The 19,545-nt window shown below is 45.6% G+C and overlaps 1 protein-coding gene across 1 annotated transcript in view; it reads left to right on the forward strand.

The window, feature by feature from the left end:
- The first annotated feature begins 1,047 nt into the window (after window positions 1-1,047).
- The window catches only part of ehbp1 (EH domain binding protein 1), a 421,276-nt gene continuing 402,778 nt past the window's right edge, over window positions 1,048-19,545 (forward strand). The window contains 2 exon segments of the mRNA XM_052513761.1: window positions 1,048-1,420; window positions 3,779-4,247. Of these exon segments, the coding sequence (XP_052369721.1) occupies window positions 4,144-4,247 (104 nt within the window). The 5' untranslated portion in view covers window positions 1,048-1,420; window positions 3,779-4,143.

Consider the following 19,545-nt stretch of genomic DNA (forward strand, 5'->3'; position numbering starts at 1 on the left):
CCAGCCTGAACCCCCAAAGAGCTTTACAGACACCCAGCCTAACCCCCCAAAGAGCTTTACAGACACCCAGCCTAAACCCTCAAAGAGCTTTAAACAGACACCCAGCCTGAACCCCCAAAGAGCTTTCCAGACACCCAGCCTAAACCCCCAAAGAGCTTTACAGACACCCAGCCTAAACCCCCAAAGAGCTTTACAGACACCCAGCCTAAACCCCCAAAGAGCTTTACAGACACCCAGCCTAAACCCCCAAAGAGCTTTACAGACACCCAGCCTAAACCCCCAAAGAGCTTTACAGACACCCAGCCTAAACCCCCAAAGAGCTTTACAGACACCCAGCCTAAACCCCCAAAGAGCTTTACAGACACCCAGCCTGAACCCCCCAAAGAGCTTTACAGACACCCAGCCTGAACCCCCAAAGAGCTTTACAGACACCCAGCCTAACCCCCAAAGAGCTTTACAGACACCCAGCCTGAACCCCCCAAAGAGCTTTACAGACACCCAGCCTGAACCCCCCAAAGAGCTTTACAGACACCCAGCCTAACCCCCCAAAGAGCATGCAATGGACAGGCAGCAGCACAGTGGCTATCGTATGGCACTACCAACACTATGACTGTAGGCTATATTTGATTGACTGTATATGTAATGGTTTTCGGGTAATGTTAGCATCAGACATCAATCTACCATCTGAAGGGAGGTTGTAACCTACTTACCTGTCCCGGTCCCTAACCCTAACCTTAGACCCCATTCTCATCCTCATTGGTAACTGAATCCAAAGGTAAACCAGAGGTAAATCACAATTATGGGAAAAATATATTCCCAGTGTTGGTTTTCATCGACCAATAAAAATGTAACTTTGTTACAGTACAGGGGACATAATTTACTGTACTGCGAGCTGCGATTCAACCTATTTCATGTATGTGTCATTCGACCAATTCAGAGAGACCTCATGAATCATTCAACAGTCCAGAGATGACACCGGAATGGGCCAATGGGAGGCCCCCGGGGGCGTTCCTTCCGTAACGTAACGTAACGTAACGCGCCCTCCTCCAGGGTAGGAAAACATTACGGACGGTGAGTGTGGACAGTGTCACGAAAAATAGCTTCTTGGAATTTTTTTTTACTCCAGGGTTTGGAATACTTTTTTTTTGTGGTGGTGGGGGGGGTCTACATGTTTTGTTACAAGCACAAATCCATGTATCTGTCGTCTTGGAATTGAGTTGTAAGTAATCTTCACGGAGCTTGTCTTCTCACCTGGGAGGACGCCGAGTCCGGTCAGCTGGCGGTCGGGATAACTATTTCCGCCGTGTTGTTCGTGGTAATGACGGCTAGCTGATAGCTGGGACCGCTGCAATGCTAGGTGGTAATGAGCCAGATCGCTTTTTTTTTATATAGCTGAAACAGTTTAAGTGGATATTAAAAGGTACGTAGCTTTCACACATGTTAGCTACTCCGTCTAGTCCTAGCAAGTAGGTGGATATGTTAAGTTAATGTGCGGTAAACCAGCTCCAGTTTTAAGTTTCAGCTAGTGCTTGTTGCAAGCTAGCCGAGTAGCATGTTATGGCTAGCTTTTTAAGGTTTTCACGTTCAAAGTCCCATTGATTTAGCTGTTGTCTATCTGATTAGCTAGTTAGGTAGCTAAGATAACAAGCTAACCGTAGCTGGATATCCATCCTTGGCAGAAGCCTAGATTGAAACTAAGGTTAGTTAACGACACCTGGGACTCTGTCCAGTCTGTGCGGACCGATCCCAGGTTATATATTCCTTTCCTTCTGGCTAGAGAATATACATTTTATTTCTATCTACTGTTCGCTACTTATCTACTAATATACATTTAATTTCTATCTACTGTTCGCTACCTGGATATGTAACTCTCAGGCACTGTAACTCAAAACGTGACCGATAGTAATCACTGAGTGAGTGACATGTGTATGTAGCCAGTTGTAGCGGACACCGCCAGTGGTGCCGGGTTGTGACTTATTAGAGGTTTTTAACGGGACTCGGTGTTCTGGGAATCCGGTGACGCCGGGGGATAACGGTACCTCCGGTTGTTTTCTCTGCTGGCTAATCCACATTTTATATGACACTTTAAGCTAGTTTTATATTGTTATTAGTCAAGAAGACTATTTTATTGACAGGCAATAGTCATCATATGGATGATGTTTTGTTAGGTGACAATGGTGCTAGTTATCTGGCCATTTTTAAAATATTGTTTTGCAAGGATAATGCATTATGGGTCCAGTACAGTTACTGCTCTGGACCAGGTGCATCATGGGTCAGTACAGTTACTGCTCTGGACCAGGTGCATCATGGGTCAGTACAGTTACTGCTCTGGACCAGGTGCATCATGGGTCAGTACAGTTACTGCTCTGGACCAGGTGCATCATGGGTCAGTACAGTTACTGCTCTGGACCAGGTGGATCATGGGTCAGTACAGTTACTGCTCTGGACCAGGTGCATCATGGGTCAGTACAGTTACTGCTCTGGACCAGGTGCATCATGGGTCAGTACAGTTACTGCTCTGGACCAGGTGCATCATGGGTCAGTACAGTTACTGCTCTGGACCAGGTGCATCATGGGTCAGTACAGTTACTGCTCTGGACCAGGTGCATCATGGGTCAGTACAGTTACTGCTCTGGACCAGATGCATCATGGGTCAGTGCAGTTACTGCTCTGGACCAGGTGCATCATGGGTCAGTACAGTTACTGCTCTGGACCAGGTGCATCATGGGTCAGTGCAGTTACTGCTCTGGACCAGGTGCATCATGGGTCAGTACAGTTACTGCTCTGGACCAGGTGCATCATGGGTCAGTGCAGTTACTGCTCTGGACCAGGTGCATCATGGGTCAGTACAGTTACTGCTCTGGACCTGGTGCATCATGGGTCAGTACAGTTACTGCTCTGGACCAGGTGCATCATGGGTCAGTACAGTTACTGCTCTGGACCAGGTGCATCATGGGTCAGTACAGTTACTGCTCTGGACCAGGTGCATCATGGGTCAGTACAGTTACTGCTCTGGACCAGGTGCATCATGGGTCAGTACAGTTACTGCTCTGGACCAGGTGCATCATGGGTCAGTACAGTTACTGCTCTGGACCAGGTGCATCATGGGTCAGTACAGTTACTGCTCTGGACCAGGTGCATCATGGGTCAGTACAGTTACTGCTCTGGACCAGGTGCATCATGGGTCAGTACAGTTACTGCTCTGGACCAGGTGCATCATGGGTCAGTACAGTTACTGCTCTGGACCAGGTGCATCATGGGTCAGTACAGTTACTGCTCTGGACCAGGTGCATCATGGGTCAGTACAGTTACTGCTCTGGACCAGGTGCATCATGGGTCAGTACAGTTACTGCTCTGGACCAGGTGCATCATGGGTCAGTACAGTTACTGCTCTGGACCAGGTGCATCATGGGTCAGTACAGTTACTGCTCTGGACCAGGTGCATCATGGGTCAGTACATGATTAATCAGCTGATGATTAAACAAATCTAACGGTATTCTATCTAAATTGTAATACCGGTAGTATAGTTTTAGGACGTGTTATGGTGTGGTGTCGTGTGGTATGGTGTGGTGTGGTCTTGTCATAGCGGTGTAAGAACAGTTATTATGCTGTGGGTTTGCCCATACTGTATGTGTATCCTGTCACCTTTTGTGTGTGTGTGTGTGTTGTGACATACAAGTCACAGGTACGACTGCATCATTTGGGGTGTGTTCTTTGCAGCAGGCATCCCCCTCTGCTCTCCCTCCAACGTGTAACTCTGTTCCTTTCTCCTCTATAGGTTGTTCGAGACAAAGGATAAGGAATACCTGGTTTTTGTATTATTCTGGAACTGTATTCTTCACTACATTTACCAGAATGCACGGCGGCAGATGTGACATCCACCGAGGCAGAGATTCCACAAGCCTTCAATGTGTTTGTTGTGGATGTTTTGAAGGCATGTTGCCTCCACCGCCAGAGAAACCGCTGCCTTTGGATTGTCCCCCATTTTCTATTTTTCTGCTGAAATATTAACTATGTGTCGACGCAGCAGCTTGGATTTGTTTGGAGACATTTAACACGTTGAAGTGAGTCGGACGGGAAAATCGACAAAAAAGGAAACGCCAGTAAAACATAAAGGATCCTTTTCCCCCCTAAAGAAATATCATGGCATCTGTGTGGAAAAGATTACAACGTGTGGGGAAACATGCGTCCAAGTTTCAGTTCGTTGCTTCCTACCAGGAGCTGATGGTGGAATCCACCAAGAAATGGTTAGTTGGGACATTGACTACACACACACACCACACACACACCGCACCACACACACACACCACACACACACCACACACATGAAGGGCTGGTAGTGAGTATTGTAGTGTTTAGGTAAGGAAATAGACAGTAGACTTGGGACACAGCCTGCAGATGTGTTTCAGTAGTAGCGTGCCCTGAGTCACTGGCATTCTAACACGCCTGCGATCCGGGACAGATGTTAACGTGTTGGAGAATGGCATGACAAAAATGCTTGTCTTCGAGCGAAGAGATGGGAGGAGAGGGGATGGGAGGAGAGGGGATGGGAGGAGAGGGGATGGGAGGAGAGGGGATGGGAGGAGAGGGGATGGGAGGAGAGGAGAGGGGATGGGAGCTAGTGTCAGAACAGTTTATTGTGCTCTGAGGGGTGGGTTTGACTCTCTTCTCAAGAAAGCCTGTCTGAGGGGTGTGGGTTTGACTCTTCTCAAGAAAGCCTGTCTGAGGGGTGTGGGTTTGACTCTTCTCAAGAAAGCCTGTCTGAGGGGTGTGGGTTTGACTCTCTTCTCAAGAAAGCCTGTCTGAGGGGTGTGGGTTTGACTCTCTTCTCAAGAAAGCCTGTCTGAGGGGTGTGGGTTTGACTCTCTTCTCAAGAAAGCCTGTCTGAGGGGTGGGTTTGACTCTCTTCTCATTAAAGCCTCTCTGAGGGAAGGGGGGTTTGACTCTCTTCTCAAGAAAGCCTGTCTGAGGGGGGTGGGTTTGACTCTCTTCTCAAGAAAGCCTGTCTGAGGGGTGTGGGTTTGACTCTTCTCATTAAAGCCTCTCTGAGGGGAGGGGGGTGTGTGTCAGAGAGAGGTGTGTTTTCCCATGGCTGAAGTGTGATCAGTATTTAACACTGAATCAATGGGTGACAGAGCCACACACACGCTCTTTCTCAGTTGGTCTCTCATCTATTCCTTGCGTCCGTCCTCTCCTCTCTCTAAAACCTCCTCTCTCTATAACCTCCTCTCTTCTCGCCTCTCCTCTCTCTATAACCTCCTCTCTCCTCGCCTCTCTCTAAAACCTCCTCTCTCCTCGCCTCTCTCTAAAACCTCCTCTCTCCTCGCCTCTCTCTAAAACCTCCTCTCTCCTCGCCTCTCTCTAAAACCTCCTCTCTCCTCGCCTGTCTCTATAACCTCTCGCCTCTCTCTAAAACCTCATCTGTCCTCGCCTCTCCTCTCTCTATAACCACCTCTCTCCTCGCCTCTCTCTAAAACCTCATCTCTCCTCGCCTCTCTCTAAAACCTCATCTCTCCTCGCCTCTCTCTAAAACCTCCTCTCTCCTCGCCTCTCTCTAAAACTTCCTCTCTCCTTGCCTCTCTCTATAACCTCCTCTCGCCTCTCTAAAACCTCCTCTCGCCTCTCTAAAACCTCCTCTCTCTCGTCTCTCCCCCTCTCTCTCTCCGTCTCTAACCTCCTCTCTCTCTCCTCTCTAAAACCTCTCTCTCTCTAAATCCTCCTCTCTCTCTCTCTCTAAAACCTCCTCTCTCCTCTATCTCCTCCTCTCTATCCCCTCTCTCTCGCCTCTCTAAAACCTCCTCTCTCCTCTCTCTCTAAAACCTCTCTCTCCTCTCTAAATCCTCCTCTCTCTCCTCCTCTCTAAAACCTCCTCTCTCCTCGCCTCTCTCTAAAACCTCCTCTCTCCTCCCCTCTCTCTAAAACCTCCTCTCTCCTCTCCGTCTCTAAAACCTCCTCTCTCCTCGCTCTCTCTCTAAAACCTCCTCTCTCCTCGCCTCTCTCTAAAACCTCCTCTCTCCTCTCTCTCTCTAAAACCTCCTCTCTCTCTCGCCTCTCTCTAAAACCTCCTCTCTCCTCGCCTCTCTCTAAACCTCTCCCTCTCTCCCCTCGCCTCTCTCTAAAACCTCCTCTCTCCTCGCCTCTCTCTAAAACCTCCTCTCCGTCCTCGCCTCTCTCTAAAACCTCCTCTCTCCCCCTCGCCCTCTCTAAAACCTCCTCCTCTCCTCGCCTCTCTAATCCCCTCCTCTCTCCTCCCCTCTCTCTAAAACCTCCTCTCTCTCGCCTCTCTCTAAAACCTCTCTCTCTCCTCCCTCTCTCTAAAACCTCCTCGTCTCCTATCCCTCTCTCTAAAACCTCCTCTCTCCCCTCGCCTCTCTCTAAAACCTCCTCCTCTCTCCTCTCTCTAAAAACCTCCTCTCTCCTCGCCTCTCTCTAAAACCTCCTCCTCTCTATCTCGCCTCTCTCTAAAACCTCTCTCTCCTCGCCTCTCTCTCCTCTCTCCCTCGCTCTCTCTCTAAAACCTCTCTCTATCCCCCTCTCTCTAAAACCTCCTCTCTCCTCGCCTCTCTCTAAAACCTCCTCTCTCTCTCTCTAAAACCTCCTCTCGCCTCTCTTTAAAACCTCCTCTCTCCTCTCTCTAAAACCTCCTCTCGCCTCTTTTTTGTTACTTTAGTTTATTTAGTAAATATTTTTACACTATTTCTTGAACTGCGTTGTTGGTTAAGGGCTTGTACTGTAAGTAAGCATTTCACGGTAAGGTCTACACACCTGTTGTAATCGGCGCATGTGACACATTTGTTTTGATATACCTTCACCAGGGTCTTCTGTCCCTGAGTCAGCTTTCAGAGAAAGTCAATCCAGAAATCTGCCCTTCTGTTTACCACAGCATTTCCTGTCTCCAAAAGCCACAACCTTTCTCTCAATTCAATTTAATGGCTTTATTAGCATGGGAAACATATGTTAACATTACCAAAACAAGTGAAGTAGATAATAAACAGGAATATTTAACAATAAACATTATACTCACACACTCTCTCTCGCTCTTTCTATCCCCCTCTCTCTCCGTCTCTATCCCCCTCTCTCTCTCCGTCTCTATCCCCCTCTCTCTCCGTCTCTATCCCCCTCTCTCTCTCCGTCTCTATCCCCCTCTCTCTCTCCGTCTCTATCCCCCTCTCTCTCTCCGTCTCTATCCCCCTCTCTCTCTCCGTCTCTATCCCCCTCTCTCTCTCCGTCTCTATCCCCCTCTCTCTCTCCGTCTCTATCCCCCTCTCTCTCTCCGTCTCTATCCCCCTCTCTCTCTCCGTCTCTATCCCCTCTCTCTCTCCGTCTCTATCCCCCTCTCTCTCTCCGTCTCTATCCCCTCTCTCTCCGTCTCTATCCCCCTCTCTCTCTCCGTCTCTATCCCCTCTCTCTCGCTGTCTCTATCAATCTCTCTCTCTCTCAAAAAGTTGACTCTTTCTATCCCCTCTCTCTCTCTCTCGCTCTTTCTATCCCCCTCTCTCTCTCCGTCTCTATCCCCCTCTCTCTCTCCGTCTCTATCCCCCTCTCTCTCTCTAAATGCTCTTTCTATCCCTTCTCTCTCTGTCTCTATCCCCCTCTCTCTCTCCGTCTCTATCCCCCTCTCTCTCTCCGTCTCTATCCCCCTCTCTCTCTCCGTCTCTATCCCTCTCTCTCCGTCTCTATCCCCCTCTCTCTCTCCGTCTCTATCCCCCTCTCTCTCTCCGTCTCTGTCCCCCTCTCTCTCTCCGTCTCTGTCCCCCTCTCTCTCTCCGTCTCTATCCCCCTCTCTCTCTCCGTCTCTATCCCCCTCTCTCTCTCCGTCTCTATCCCCTCTCTCTCTCTCGCTGTCTCTATCCCCCTCTCTCTCTCGCTCTTTCTATCCCCCCTCTCTCTCAGTAGTCTCTATCCCCCTCTCTCTCTCCGTCTCTATCCCCCTCTCTCTCTCCGTCTCTATCCCCCTCGCTCTCTCCGTCTCTATCCCCCTCGCTCTCTCCGTCTCTATCCCCCTCGCTCTCTCCGTCTCTATCCCCCTCGCTCTCTCCGTCTCTATCCCACAGCTCTCTCCGTCTCTATCCCCTCGCTCTCTCCGTCTCTATCACCCCTCGCTCTCTCCGTCTCTATCCCCCCTCAATGCGTCTCCGTCTCTAGAAGCACAGCAATCTCTCCGTCTAGGCTATCCCAATGCGCTCTCTCCGTCTCTATCCCCCACAGCAATGCTCTCCGTCTCTAGGCCCCTCGCTCTCTCCGTCTCTATCCCCCTCGCTCTCTCTCCGTCTCTATCCCCCTCGCTCTCTCTCCGTCTCTATCCCCCTCGCTCTCTCTCCGTCTCTATCCCCCTCGCTCTCTCTCCGTCTCTATCCCCCTCGCTCTCTCTCAGTTTCTCTCCCCCTCGCTCTCTCTCAGTTTCTCTCTCACACACACACACACACACACACACACACAGTCTCTCTCTCTCTCTCTCACACAGGCAACACGTCGGCTACGTCCTTCTTCCACCAGGGAAATGCTTATCTTTACTGTGTGATTGTGAGGGTTGCAAGACGTTTATGGCTGTGACATTGTGTCTGTCTTATGGCGAGCACGTGTTCCTAAGAGTCCTCTGTCTTTCAGCGTGGGAGACGTGGCTAGGGCTCGACGGCCATCACATTTTGTCAGCCTGTGATTGTCAAGCAAATAACTGTCGGTCTCACAGTAATTGACCGTTTTAATTAACTGAAACACATTTATCATCTTCTGTCTTCCACACGGCCTACAAGCCACTGATACTCACCTTTTGGAACATCTATATTTAAAAAAGTCTAATAACTTAATGTAATATAGCCTACACCTTCACCATAAATCCATTACTTATTCTAGACCGGTCTAAAGAAGCATGATATGAAGACAATGTAGTCTATTTCAGGAGAACAGAACAGTCTCTGACTTGTCCTGATCTGGCTGTGCCATATGGCTGTGGGCGACACTAGTTCATTTAGAAAGATTTGCTTAGAATTCAATGTCATTATTTTATAGTATGAAGAATACATTTGAACAAAACTGAATAAACTAGAAAGGATATTTTCTCCAATTGATTTGAGGGACACGTGGTTCTACTGTGTTGAGCAGTTAACAGAGAAACAGGTCGTCCTGTCTGCTTCATTTACAGTTATTTATGACACTTTAGTTGTGATAAAAATATTGGGCTATATGTTTTGATTTGAATACAAAAATATCGGGCTATATGTTTTGATTTGAATACAAAAATATCGGGCTATATGTTTTGATTTGAATACAAAAATATCGGGCTATATGTTTTGATTTGAATACAAAAATATCGGGCTATATGTTTTGATTTGAATACAAAAATATCGGGCTATATGTTTTGATTTGAATACAAAAATATCGGGCTATATGTTTTGATTTGAATACAAAAATATCGGGCTATATGTTTTGATTTGAATACATTCTAAGGCTGAATGATAAGACTTGAGAAAGACTTGAGAAAGACTTGAGAAAGTTTCATTAAAGTCACAAGCTCTGATTTGTTTGTTGTGCAGGCTGCACACACTTCATCAGTCTCTCATTCACAATTTTGACAAGCACTTGATAATATTCTCACCAGGCCTCAATTTTTTTTTTCCCCAGCTGCATCCCCCTTGTGTGGCCGTAATTCCCCCTAAAAGAATCCATGCCTCTTGTGGCCAAAGCGGCCGTTGAGCCCTCGGGCTGAATATAATAATGAATAGTTACCGTTTCCTGACAGCCAGTCGCTCCGAAGCATCTCTCACTCACATGGCTCTCAGATATTTCCATTTTTATTAGCCAATGCTGGTCACGTGATCGTGTCCTTCTCGAAGGCCTCTCAGCTCTGAGGTGGACTGCAGGTGAAGACGGAACGCTACTGCAGATGTTAGAACTGTCCACGTTTGACTTTTCAGATGAGTAGGCTTAACGACCAGCAGAAGCACTGGACTCTGTCAATCTACTATCTCACATAGTACAAAAGTTGACCTATTCTATTGGTCAACTTGTCCTTCTGTGCGAGAAATAAATATTCCTAACATAGTCTGGGACAGTTATGGTATGTGATAGATCCCACATTAATTTAACCACTTTTTTTTATTTTTTAAAGAATGAGGCTGATACCACAGATCAGAACATTTTAGCTTAAAATTAGGATAAAAAATTAGGATAATTCTTCACATAAGCACAGCAATGTGTACACCACAGTAGGCTAGAAGCACAGCAATGCGTACACCGCAGTAGGCTAGAAGCACAGCAATGCGTACACCGCAGTAGGCTAGAAGCACATCAATGCGTACACCGCAGGAAGCTAGAAGCACAGCAATGCGTACACCGCAGTAGGCTAGAAGCACAGCAATGCGTACACCGCAGTAGGCTAGAAGCACAGCAATGCGTACACCGCAGTAGGCTAGAAGCACAGCAATGCGTACACCGCAGTAGGCTAGAAGCACAGCAATGCGTACACCGCAGTAGGCTAGAAGCACAGCAATGCGTACACCGCAGTAGGCTAGAAGCACAGCAATGCGTACACCGCAGTAGGCTAGAAGCACAGCAATGCGTACACCGCAGTAGGCTAGAAGCACATCAATGTGTACACCGCAGTAGGCTAGAAGCACAGCAATGCGTACACCGCAGTAGGCTAGAAGCACAGCAATGCGTACACCGCAGTAGGCAACTTCTGGGGAACTACACTTCATAATATACACTGAACAATAATATCACCTGTTCTGGGGAACTACACTTCATAATATACACTGAACAATAATATCACCTGTTCTGGGGGACTACACTTCATAATATACACTGAACATAAATATCACCTGTTCTGGGGGACTACACTTCATAATATACACTGAACAATAATATCACCTGTTCTGGGGGACTACACTTCATAATATACACTGAACAATAATATCACCTGTTCTGGGGAACTACACTTCATAATATACACTGAACAATAATATCACCTGTTCTGGGGAACTACACTTCATAATATACACTGAACATATATATCACCTGTTCTGGGGGACTACACTTCATAATATACACTGAACAATAATATCACCTGTTCTGGGGAACTACACTTCATAATATACACTGAACAATAATATCACCTGTTCTGGGGAACTACACTTCATAATATACACTGAACAATAATATCACCTGTTCTGGGGAACTACACTTCATAATATACACTGAACATATATATCACCTGTTCTGGGGGACTACACTTCATAATATACACTGAACAATAATATCACCTGTTCTGGGGAACTACACTTCATAATATACACTGAACAATAATATCACCTGTTCTGGGGGACTACACTTCATAATATACACTGAACAATAATATAACCTGTTCTGGGGAACTACACTTCATAATATACACAGAACAATAATATCACCTGTTCTGGGGAACTACACTTCATAATATACACTGAACAATAATATCACCTGTTCTGGGGGACTACACTTCATAATATACACTGAACAATAATATCACCTGTTCTGGGGAACTACACTTCATAATATACACTGAACATATATATCACCTGTTCTGGGGGACTACACTTCATAATATACACTGAACAATAATATCACCTGTTCTGGGGGACTACACTTCATAATATACACTGAACAATAATATCACCTGTTCTGGGGGACTACACTTCATAATATACACTGAACAATAATATAACCTGTTCTGGGGAACTACACTTCATAATATACACAGAACAATAATATCACCTGTTCTGGGGAACTACACTTCATAATATACACTGAACAATAATATCACCTGTTCTGGGGGACTACACTTCATAATATACACTGAACAATAATATCACCTGTTCTGGGGAACTACACTTCATAATATACACTGAACATATATATCACCTGTTCTGGGGGACTACACTTCATAATATACACTGAACAATAATATCACCTGTTCTGGGGAACTACACTTCATAATATACACTGAACAATAATATCACCTGTTCTGGGGAACTACACTTCATAATATACACTGAACAATAATATCACCTGTTCTGGGGAACTACACTTCATAATATACACTGAACATAAATATCAACGCAACACTTTCAAAGATTTTACTGAGTTAAAGTTCGTATGAGGAAATCAGTCAATGTAAATGGATTTCATTAGGCTCAAATCTATAGATTTCACATGACTGGAAAAACAGATATGCATCAGATACCTTAAAAAACAAAAAAAGGTGGTGTGGATCAGAGAACCAGTCAGTATCTTGTGCGGATCAGAGAACCAGTCAGTATCTGGTGTGGATCAGAGAACCAGTCAGTATCTGGTGTGGATCAGAGAACCAGTCAGTATCTGGTGTGGATCAGAGAACCAGTCAGTATCTGGTGTGGATCAGAGAACCAGTCAGTATCTGGTGTGGATCAGAGAACCAGTCAGTATCTGGTGTGGATCAGAGAACCAGTCAGTATCTGGTGTGGATCAGAGAACCAGTCAGTATCTGGTGTGGATCAGAGAACCAGTCAGTATCTGGTGTGGATCAGAGAACCAGTCAGTATCTGGTGTGGATCAGAGAACCAGTCAGTATCTGGTGTGGATCAGAGAACCAGTCAGTATCTGGTGTGGATCAGAGAACCAGTCAGTATCTGGTGTGGATCAGAGAACCAGTCAGTATCTGGTGTGGATCAGAGAACCAGTCAGTATCTGGTGTGGATCAGAGAACCAGTCAGTATCTGGTGTGGATCAGAGAACCAGTCAGTATCTGGTGTGGATCAGAGAACCAGTCAGTATCTGGTGTGGATCAGAGAACCAGTCAGTATCTGGTGTGGATCAGAGAACCAGTCAGTATCTGGTGTGGATCAGAGAACCAGTCAGTATCTGGTGTGGATCAGAGAACCAGTCAGTATCTGGTGTGGATCAGAGAACCAGTCAGTATCTGGTGTGGATCAGAGAACCAGTCAGTATCTGGTGTGGATCAGAGAACCAGTCAGTATCTGGTGTGGATCAGAGAACCAGTCAGTATCTGGTGTGGATCAGAGAACCAGTCAGTATCTGGTGTGCCCCTCATTTCGTGCGACACATCTCCTTCACATAGAGTTGATCAGGCTGTTGACTGTGGCCTGTGGAATGTTGTTCCACTCCTCTTCAATGGCTGTGCGAAGTTGTTGGATATTGGCGGGAACTGGAACACGTAGCTCCAGAGCATCCCAAACATGCTCAATGGTTGACATGTCTGGTGAGTATGCAGGCCATGGAAGAACTGAGACATTTTCAGCTTCCATGAATTGTGTCCAGATCCTTGTGACATGGGGCCGTGCATTATCATGCTGAACATAAGGTGATGAATGGCACAACAATGGACCTCAGGATCTCATCACGGTGTGTCTGGGTATTCAAATTGCCATCCATAAAATGCAATTATGTTCGTTGTCTGTAGCTTATGGATATGCCACACCTGCCAGCTGGATGGATTATCTTGGCAAGGGCGAAATACTCGCTAAATTGGGATGTAAATTAATTTGTGCACAAAATATGAAAGAAAAAAGATGTGTGCTTATGGAACTTTCTGCGATCTTTTATTTCAGATCACGGGACCAACAAATTATGTTGCATTTCATATTTATGTTCAGTGTAAAATAATGTGACAGGAGAAATGAAGAACCCGACCTGCTTTATCTCTCCTAACCTATTCCACAGCAGGTATTTACTTTAAAAGTAGCTAAAAATATGATTGAAAACTTCAAAGAGAAACTTTTGATAGTATTGAAAAGCCAAATTTCCAAATACCCCGGGATACGGTGTATATACAGTATACAACCTTTTTCAAACCTTTCCTTGCCCCCCAGTAATCCCCAATAGTGTTGTCACGATACCAGAATTTTGACTTTGATACCGATACCAGATTTAGTATCCCGATACCAAAACGTTACCACGGCAACAAAACCAGGTACATTAACCAAAGTCTCAGAATGGAACTTGATCCAGACAGAAACTCTGCTCCTGCTCTGTTCAATCACTGGGCATCTTTTACGTTAAATATCCTTACATTTTAAATGTCCGTAACACTTTACTTGACATCCAGTGTCATAACTATGTTATAATGTCATAACAGCTGACACAGCGTGTTATAACCTGTCATAACTATGTTATAATGTCATAACAACTGACACAGCGTGTTATAACCTGTCATAACTATGTTATAATGTCATAACAGCTGACACAGCTTGTTATAACCTGTCATAACTATGTTATAATGTCATAACAGCTGACACAGCTTGTTATAACCTGTCATAACTATGTTATAATGTCATAACAGCTGACACAGCTTGTCATAACCTGTCATAACTATGTTATAATGTCATAACAGCTGACACAGCTTGTTATAACTTGTCATAACAATGTTATAATGTCATAACAGCTGACACAGCGTGTTATAACTTGTCATAACAATGTTATAATGTCATAACAGCTGACACAGCGTGTTATAACTTGTCATAACAATGTTATAAAATTTCATAACAGCTGACACAGCGTGTCATAACCTGTCATAACTATGTTATAATGTCATAACAGCTGACACAGCGTGTCATAACTATGTTATACTGTCATAACAGCTGACACAGCGTGTTATAACCTGTCATAACTGTTATAATGTCATAACAGTCATGACTGTTATAATGTCATAACATGACACAGCTTGTTATAACCTGTCATAATATGGTCATAACACTGTTGTGACATGTTGTGACATGTTGCGTTATTTTAATCTTTGGCTGAGCGAGAGACGTGAGGGAGACCGATTTTAAGTGAATGAATAACGTTTTTGGCTTTGAAATCCTCATATTTTGCACGATGGCTTACATATTATCACAAACGCAGTACAGGGGTAGTGAATTGATGGGTAGTTTCAGCTGTAAGCTAGCAAGGAAAGTTAACCTGCAAAACTGGAAGCTATACCGGTATCTTCTGCTATTGTAAAGCTATTCAGGCTCTGTATGGAAATAGTTTTTGCCAACAGTTTCAACATTTGTACTTGCCAGGTCACATTATTATAGTGTGTGAACTTCTGTGCAGCACGAGGAGAAGAGAAATCAAAATGAAACAAAATTGTATTTATTACATGTGCCGAATACAACAGTCTCTATCTCTACTGGTCTCTCTACAGACTGCCAGTCTCTATTGGTCTCTCTACAGACTGTCAGTCTACTGGTCTCTCTACAGACTGTCAGTCTACTGGTCTCTCTACAGACTGCCAGTCTCTACTGGTCTCTCTACAGACTGACATTCTACTGGTCTCTCTACAGACTGTCAGTCTACCGGTCTCTCTACAGACTGCCAGTCTCTACTGGTCTCTCTACAGACTGTCAGTCTACCGGTCTCTCTACAGACTGCCAGTCTCTACTGGTCTCTCTACAGACTGTCAGTCTACTGGTCTCTCTACAGACTGCCAGTCTCTACGGGTCTCTCTACAGACTGCCAGTCTCTACGGGTCTCTCTACAGACTGCCAGTCTGAAGCTCTGCTGTTCCAGAATGGGGCCAATAAAATAGTTTTTTATGGCTGAAGCTCAATAAGAGACATTTCCATTACAGAAGCCAGAGAGCCAGTCAGTGGGAGGAGGAGAGGAAGAGCCTCAGCAGAAACCATAGTGCCTGTCTCTCTCTCTCTCTCTCTCAACTTCAATTCATTTCAAGGGCTTTATTGGCATGGGAAACACACACTACTGTTCAAAAGTTTGGGGTCACTTAGAAATGTCCTTGTTTTTAAAAGACAAGCTATTTTTTTGTCCATTAAAATAACATCAAATTGATCAGAAATACAGTGTAGACATTGTTAATGTTGTAAATGACTATTGTAGCTGGATACGGCAGATTTTTTAAAATGAAATATCTACATAGGTGTACAGAGGCCCATTATCAGCAACCATCACTCCTGTGTTCCAATGGCACGTTATGTTAGCGAATCCAAGTTTATAATTTTAAAAGACTAATTGATCATTAGAAAACCCTTTTTGCAATTATGTTAGCACAGCTGAAAACTGTTGGTCTGATTAAAGAAGCAATAAAACTGGCCTTCTTTAGACTAGTTGAGTATCTGGAGCATCAGCATTTGTGAGTTCGATTACAGGCTCAAAATGGCCAGAAACAAAGAACTTTCTTCAGAAACTTGTCAGTATATTCTTGTTCTGAATAATGAAGGCTATTCCATGCGAGAAATTGCCAAGAAACTGAAGATCTCGTACAACACTGTGTACTACTCCCTTCACAGAACAGCTCAAATGGGCTCTAACCAGAATAGAAAGATGAGTGCGAGGCCCAGGCGCACTGAGCAAGAGGACAAGTACATTAGTGTCTAGTTTGAGAAACGGACGCCTCACAAGTCCTCAACTGGCAGCTTCATTAAATAGTATCCGCAAAACACCAGTCTCAACGTCAACAGTGAAGAGGTGACTCTGGGATGCTGGCCTTCTAGCTTTTGAATGGTAGTCTATGTTAACAATTTAGGGCTCCCGAGGGGCGCAGCGGTCTAAGGCACTGAATCTCAGTGCAAGAGGCGTCACTACAGTCCCTGGTTCGAGTCCAAGCTGTATCACATCCGGCCGTAGGGCGGCACACAATTTGCCCAGCGTCCTCCAGGTTTGGCCGGGGTCGGTAGGTAGGTTGTCTCTGTAAATACCAATCTGTTCTTAATTGACTTGCCAAAGGTCAAATAACATGAAAATTGCCAAAGCAAGTAGATCACACACACACACACACACACACACACACACACACACACACACACACACACACACACACACACACACACACAAACGTTTGAACACCACACCTTGTAGGATCCTGAAGAATTCAGGCTGTTCTGGAGGTAATGGGTACCTAAAGAATATAACTTATAAATGGCCCATGACCTTAGTTCAGCTGTCGTACCCCATCAGCACCAAAAATATAAGCTTGTCACCCCCTTCTCTCTCTCTGTACCCCCCTTCTCTCTCTCTGTACCCCCCCCCTTCTCTCTCTCTGTACCCCCCCTTCTCTCTCTCTGTACTTCCCCTTCTCTCTCTCTGTACCCCCCTTCTCTCTCTCTGTACCCCCCCTTCTCTCTCTCTGTACCCCCCCTTCTCTCTCTCTGTACCCCCTTCTCTCTCTCTGTACCCCCCTTCTCTCTCTCTGTACCCCCCCTTCTCTCTCTCTGTACCCCCCTTCTCTCTCTCTGTACCCCCCCTTCTCTCTCTCTGTACTTCCCCTTCTCTCTCTCTGTATCCCCCTTCTCTCTCTCTGTACCCCCCCTTCTCTCTCTCTGTACCCCCCTTCTCTCTCTCTCTACCTCCCCCAACCTCCCAACCTCTCTTCCTTATACATTTCAGCCTCTCTCTCAATTCAATTTAAATTTAAGGGCTTTATTGGCATGGAAATGTTAACATTTCCAAAGGAAGTGAAATAGATAAAAAACAAAAGTGAAATAAACAATCTAAATTAACATTAAACATTACACTCTCAAAAGTTCCAAAATAATAAAGACATTACAAATGTCATATTATGTGCAAATAGTTAAAGTACACAAGGGAAAATAAATAAGCATAAATATGGGTTGTATTTACAATGGTGTTTGTTCTTCACTGGTTGCCCTTTTCTTGTGGCAACAGGTCACACATCTTGCTGCTGTGATGTCACACTGTGGAATTTCACCCAGTAGATATGGGAGTTTTTCAAAATTGGGTTTGTTTTCAAATTCTTCATGGATCTGTGTAATCTGAGGGAAATATGTGTCTCTAATATGGTCATACATTGGGCAGGAGGTTAGGAAGTGCAGCTCAATTTCCACCTCATTTTGTGGGCAGTGAGCACATAGCCTGTCTTCTCTTGAGAGCCAAGTCTGCCTACAGCGACCTTTCTCAATAGCAAGGCTATGCTCACTGAGTCTGTACATAGTCAAAGCTTTCCTTAAGTTTGGGTCAGTCACAGTGGTCAGGTATTCTGCCATTCTAGTTTGCTCTGTTTTTTTGTTAATTCTTTCCATTGTGTCAAGTAATTATCTTTTTGTTTTCTCATGATTTGGTTGGGTCTAATTGTGCTGATGTCATGAGGCTCTGTGGGGTGTGTTTGTGAACAGAGCCCCAGGACCAGCTTGCTGAGGGGTCTCTTCTCCAGGTTCATCTCTCTGTAGGTGATGGTTTTGTTATGGAAGGTTTGGGAATCGCTTCCTTTTAGGTGATTGTAGAATTTAACGGCTCTTTTCTGGATTTTGATAATTAGTGGTTATCGGCCTCATTCTGCTCTGCGTGAATTCTTGGTTGGTGAGCGGACCCCAGACCTCACAACCATAAAGGCCAATGGGTTCTATAACTGATAAGTATTTTTAGCCAGATCCTAATTGGTATGTCAAATTGTATGTTCCTTTTGATGGCATAGAAGGCCCTTCTTGCCTTGTCTCTCAGCTCGTTCACAGCTTTGTGGAAGTTACCTGTGGCGCTGATGTATTTAGGCCGAGGTATGTGTAGTTTTTTGTGTGCTCTAGGTGTCTAGATGGAATTTATATTTGTGGTCCCGGCAACTGGAACTTTTTTGGAACACCATTATTTTCTCTCTCTCTCTACCTCACCCTCTCCCCCCCCTCCTCTACCTCACCCCCTCTCTCTACCTCACCCCCTCTCTCTACCTCACTCCCCCCTCTCTCTACCTCACCACCCCCAAACATCCTCCCTTTGAGATTCATTTCCCAATAAATTTCAGCCTCTCTTTACCTCACTCCCCCTCTCTCTATTTACCTCACTCCCAACCTCTCTCTACCTCACCCCCCCTCTCTCTCACTCCCCTCCTCTCTCTCTCTCTTTACCTCACTCCCATCTCTCTTTCTTTACCTCACTCCCCTCTCTCTCTTTACCTCACTTCCCCTCTTTAGCTCACTCCCCCTCTCTCTCTTTGCCTCACTCCCCCTCTCTCTCTTTGCCTCACTCCCCCTCTCTCTCTTTGCCTCACTCCCCCTCTCTCTCGTTTTACCTCACTCCCCCCTCTCTCTTTACCTCACTCCCCCTCCCCTTTGCCTCACCCCCTCTCTCTCTTTTACCTCACTCACCCCCCTCTCTCTCTTTTACCTCTTTCTCACTCCCCCTCTCTCTCTTTGCCTCACTCCCCCCTCTCTCTTTGCCCTCTCTCTTTGCCTCACTCCCCCTCTCTCTTTATCTCACTCCCCTCTCTCTTTACCTCACTCCCCTCTCTCTCTTTAGCTTACTTCCCCTCTTTACCTCACTTCCCCTCTTTACCTAATTCCCCCCTCTCTCTTTACCTCACTCCCCCCTCTCTCTTTACCTCACTCCCCCTCTCTCTCGTTTTACCTCACTCCCCTTCTCTCTCTTTGCCTCACCCCCTCTCTCGTTTTACCTCACCCCCCTCTCTTTCTCTGCCTCACTCCCCCTCTCTCTACCTCACTCCCCCCCTCTCTTTCTCGCTCTCTCTACCTCACTCCCCCTCCTCTCTTTACCTCACTTCCTCTCTTACCTCACTCTCCCCCTCTCTCTCTCGCTCTCTCTACCTCACTCTCCCCCTCTCTC

This window comes from Oncorhynchus keta, unplaced genomic scaffold (assembly GCF_023373465.1).
Source record: "Oncorhynchus keta strain PuntledgeMale-10-30-2019 unplaced genomic scaffold, Oket_V2 Un_scaffold_139_pilon_pilon, whole genome shotgun sequence".
NCBI classification, from domain to species: domain Eukaryota; kingdom Metazoa; phylum Chordata; class Actinopteri; order Salmoniformes; family Salmonidae; genus Oncorhynchus; species Oncorhynchus keta.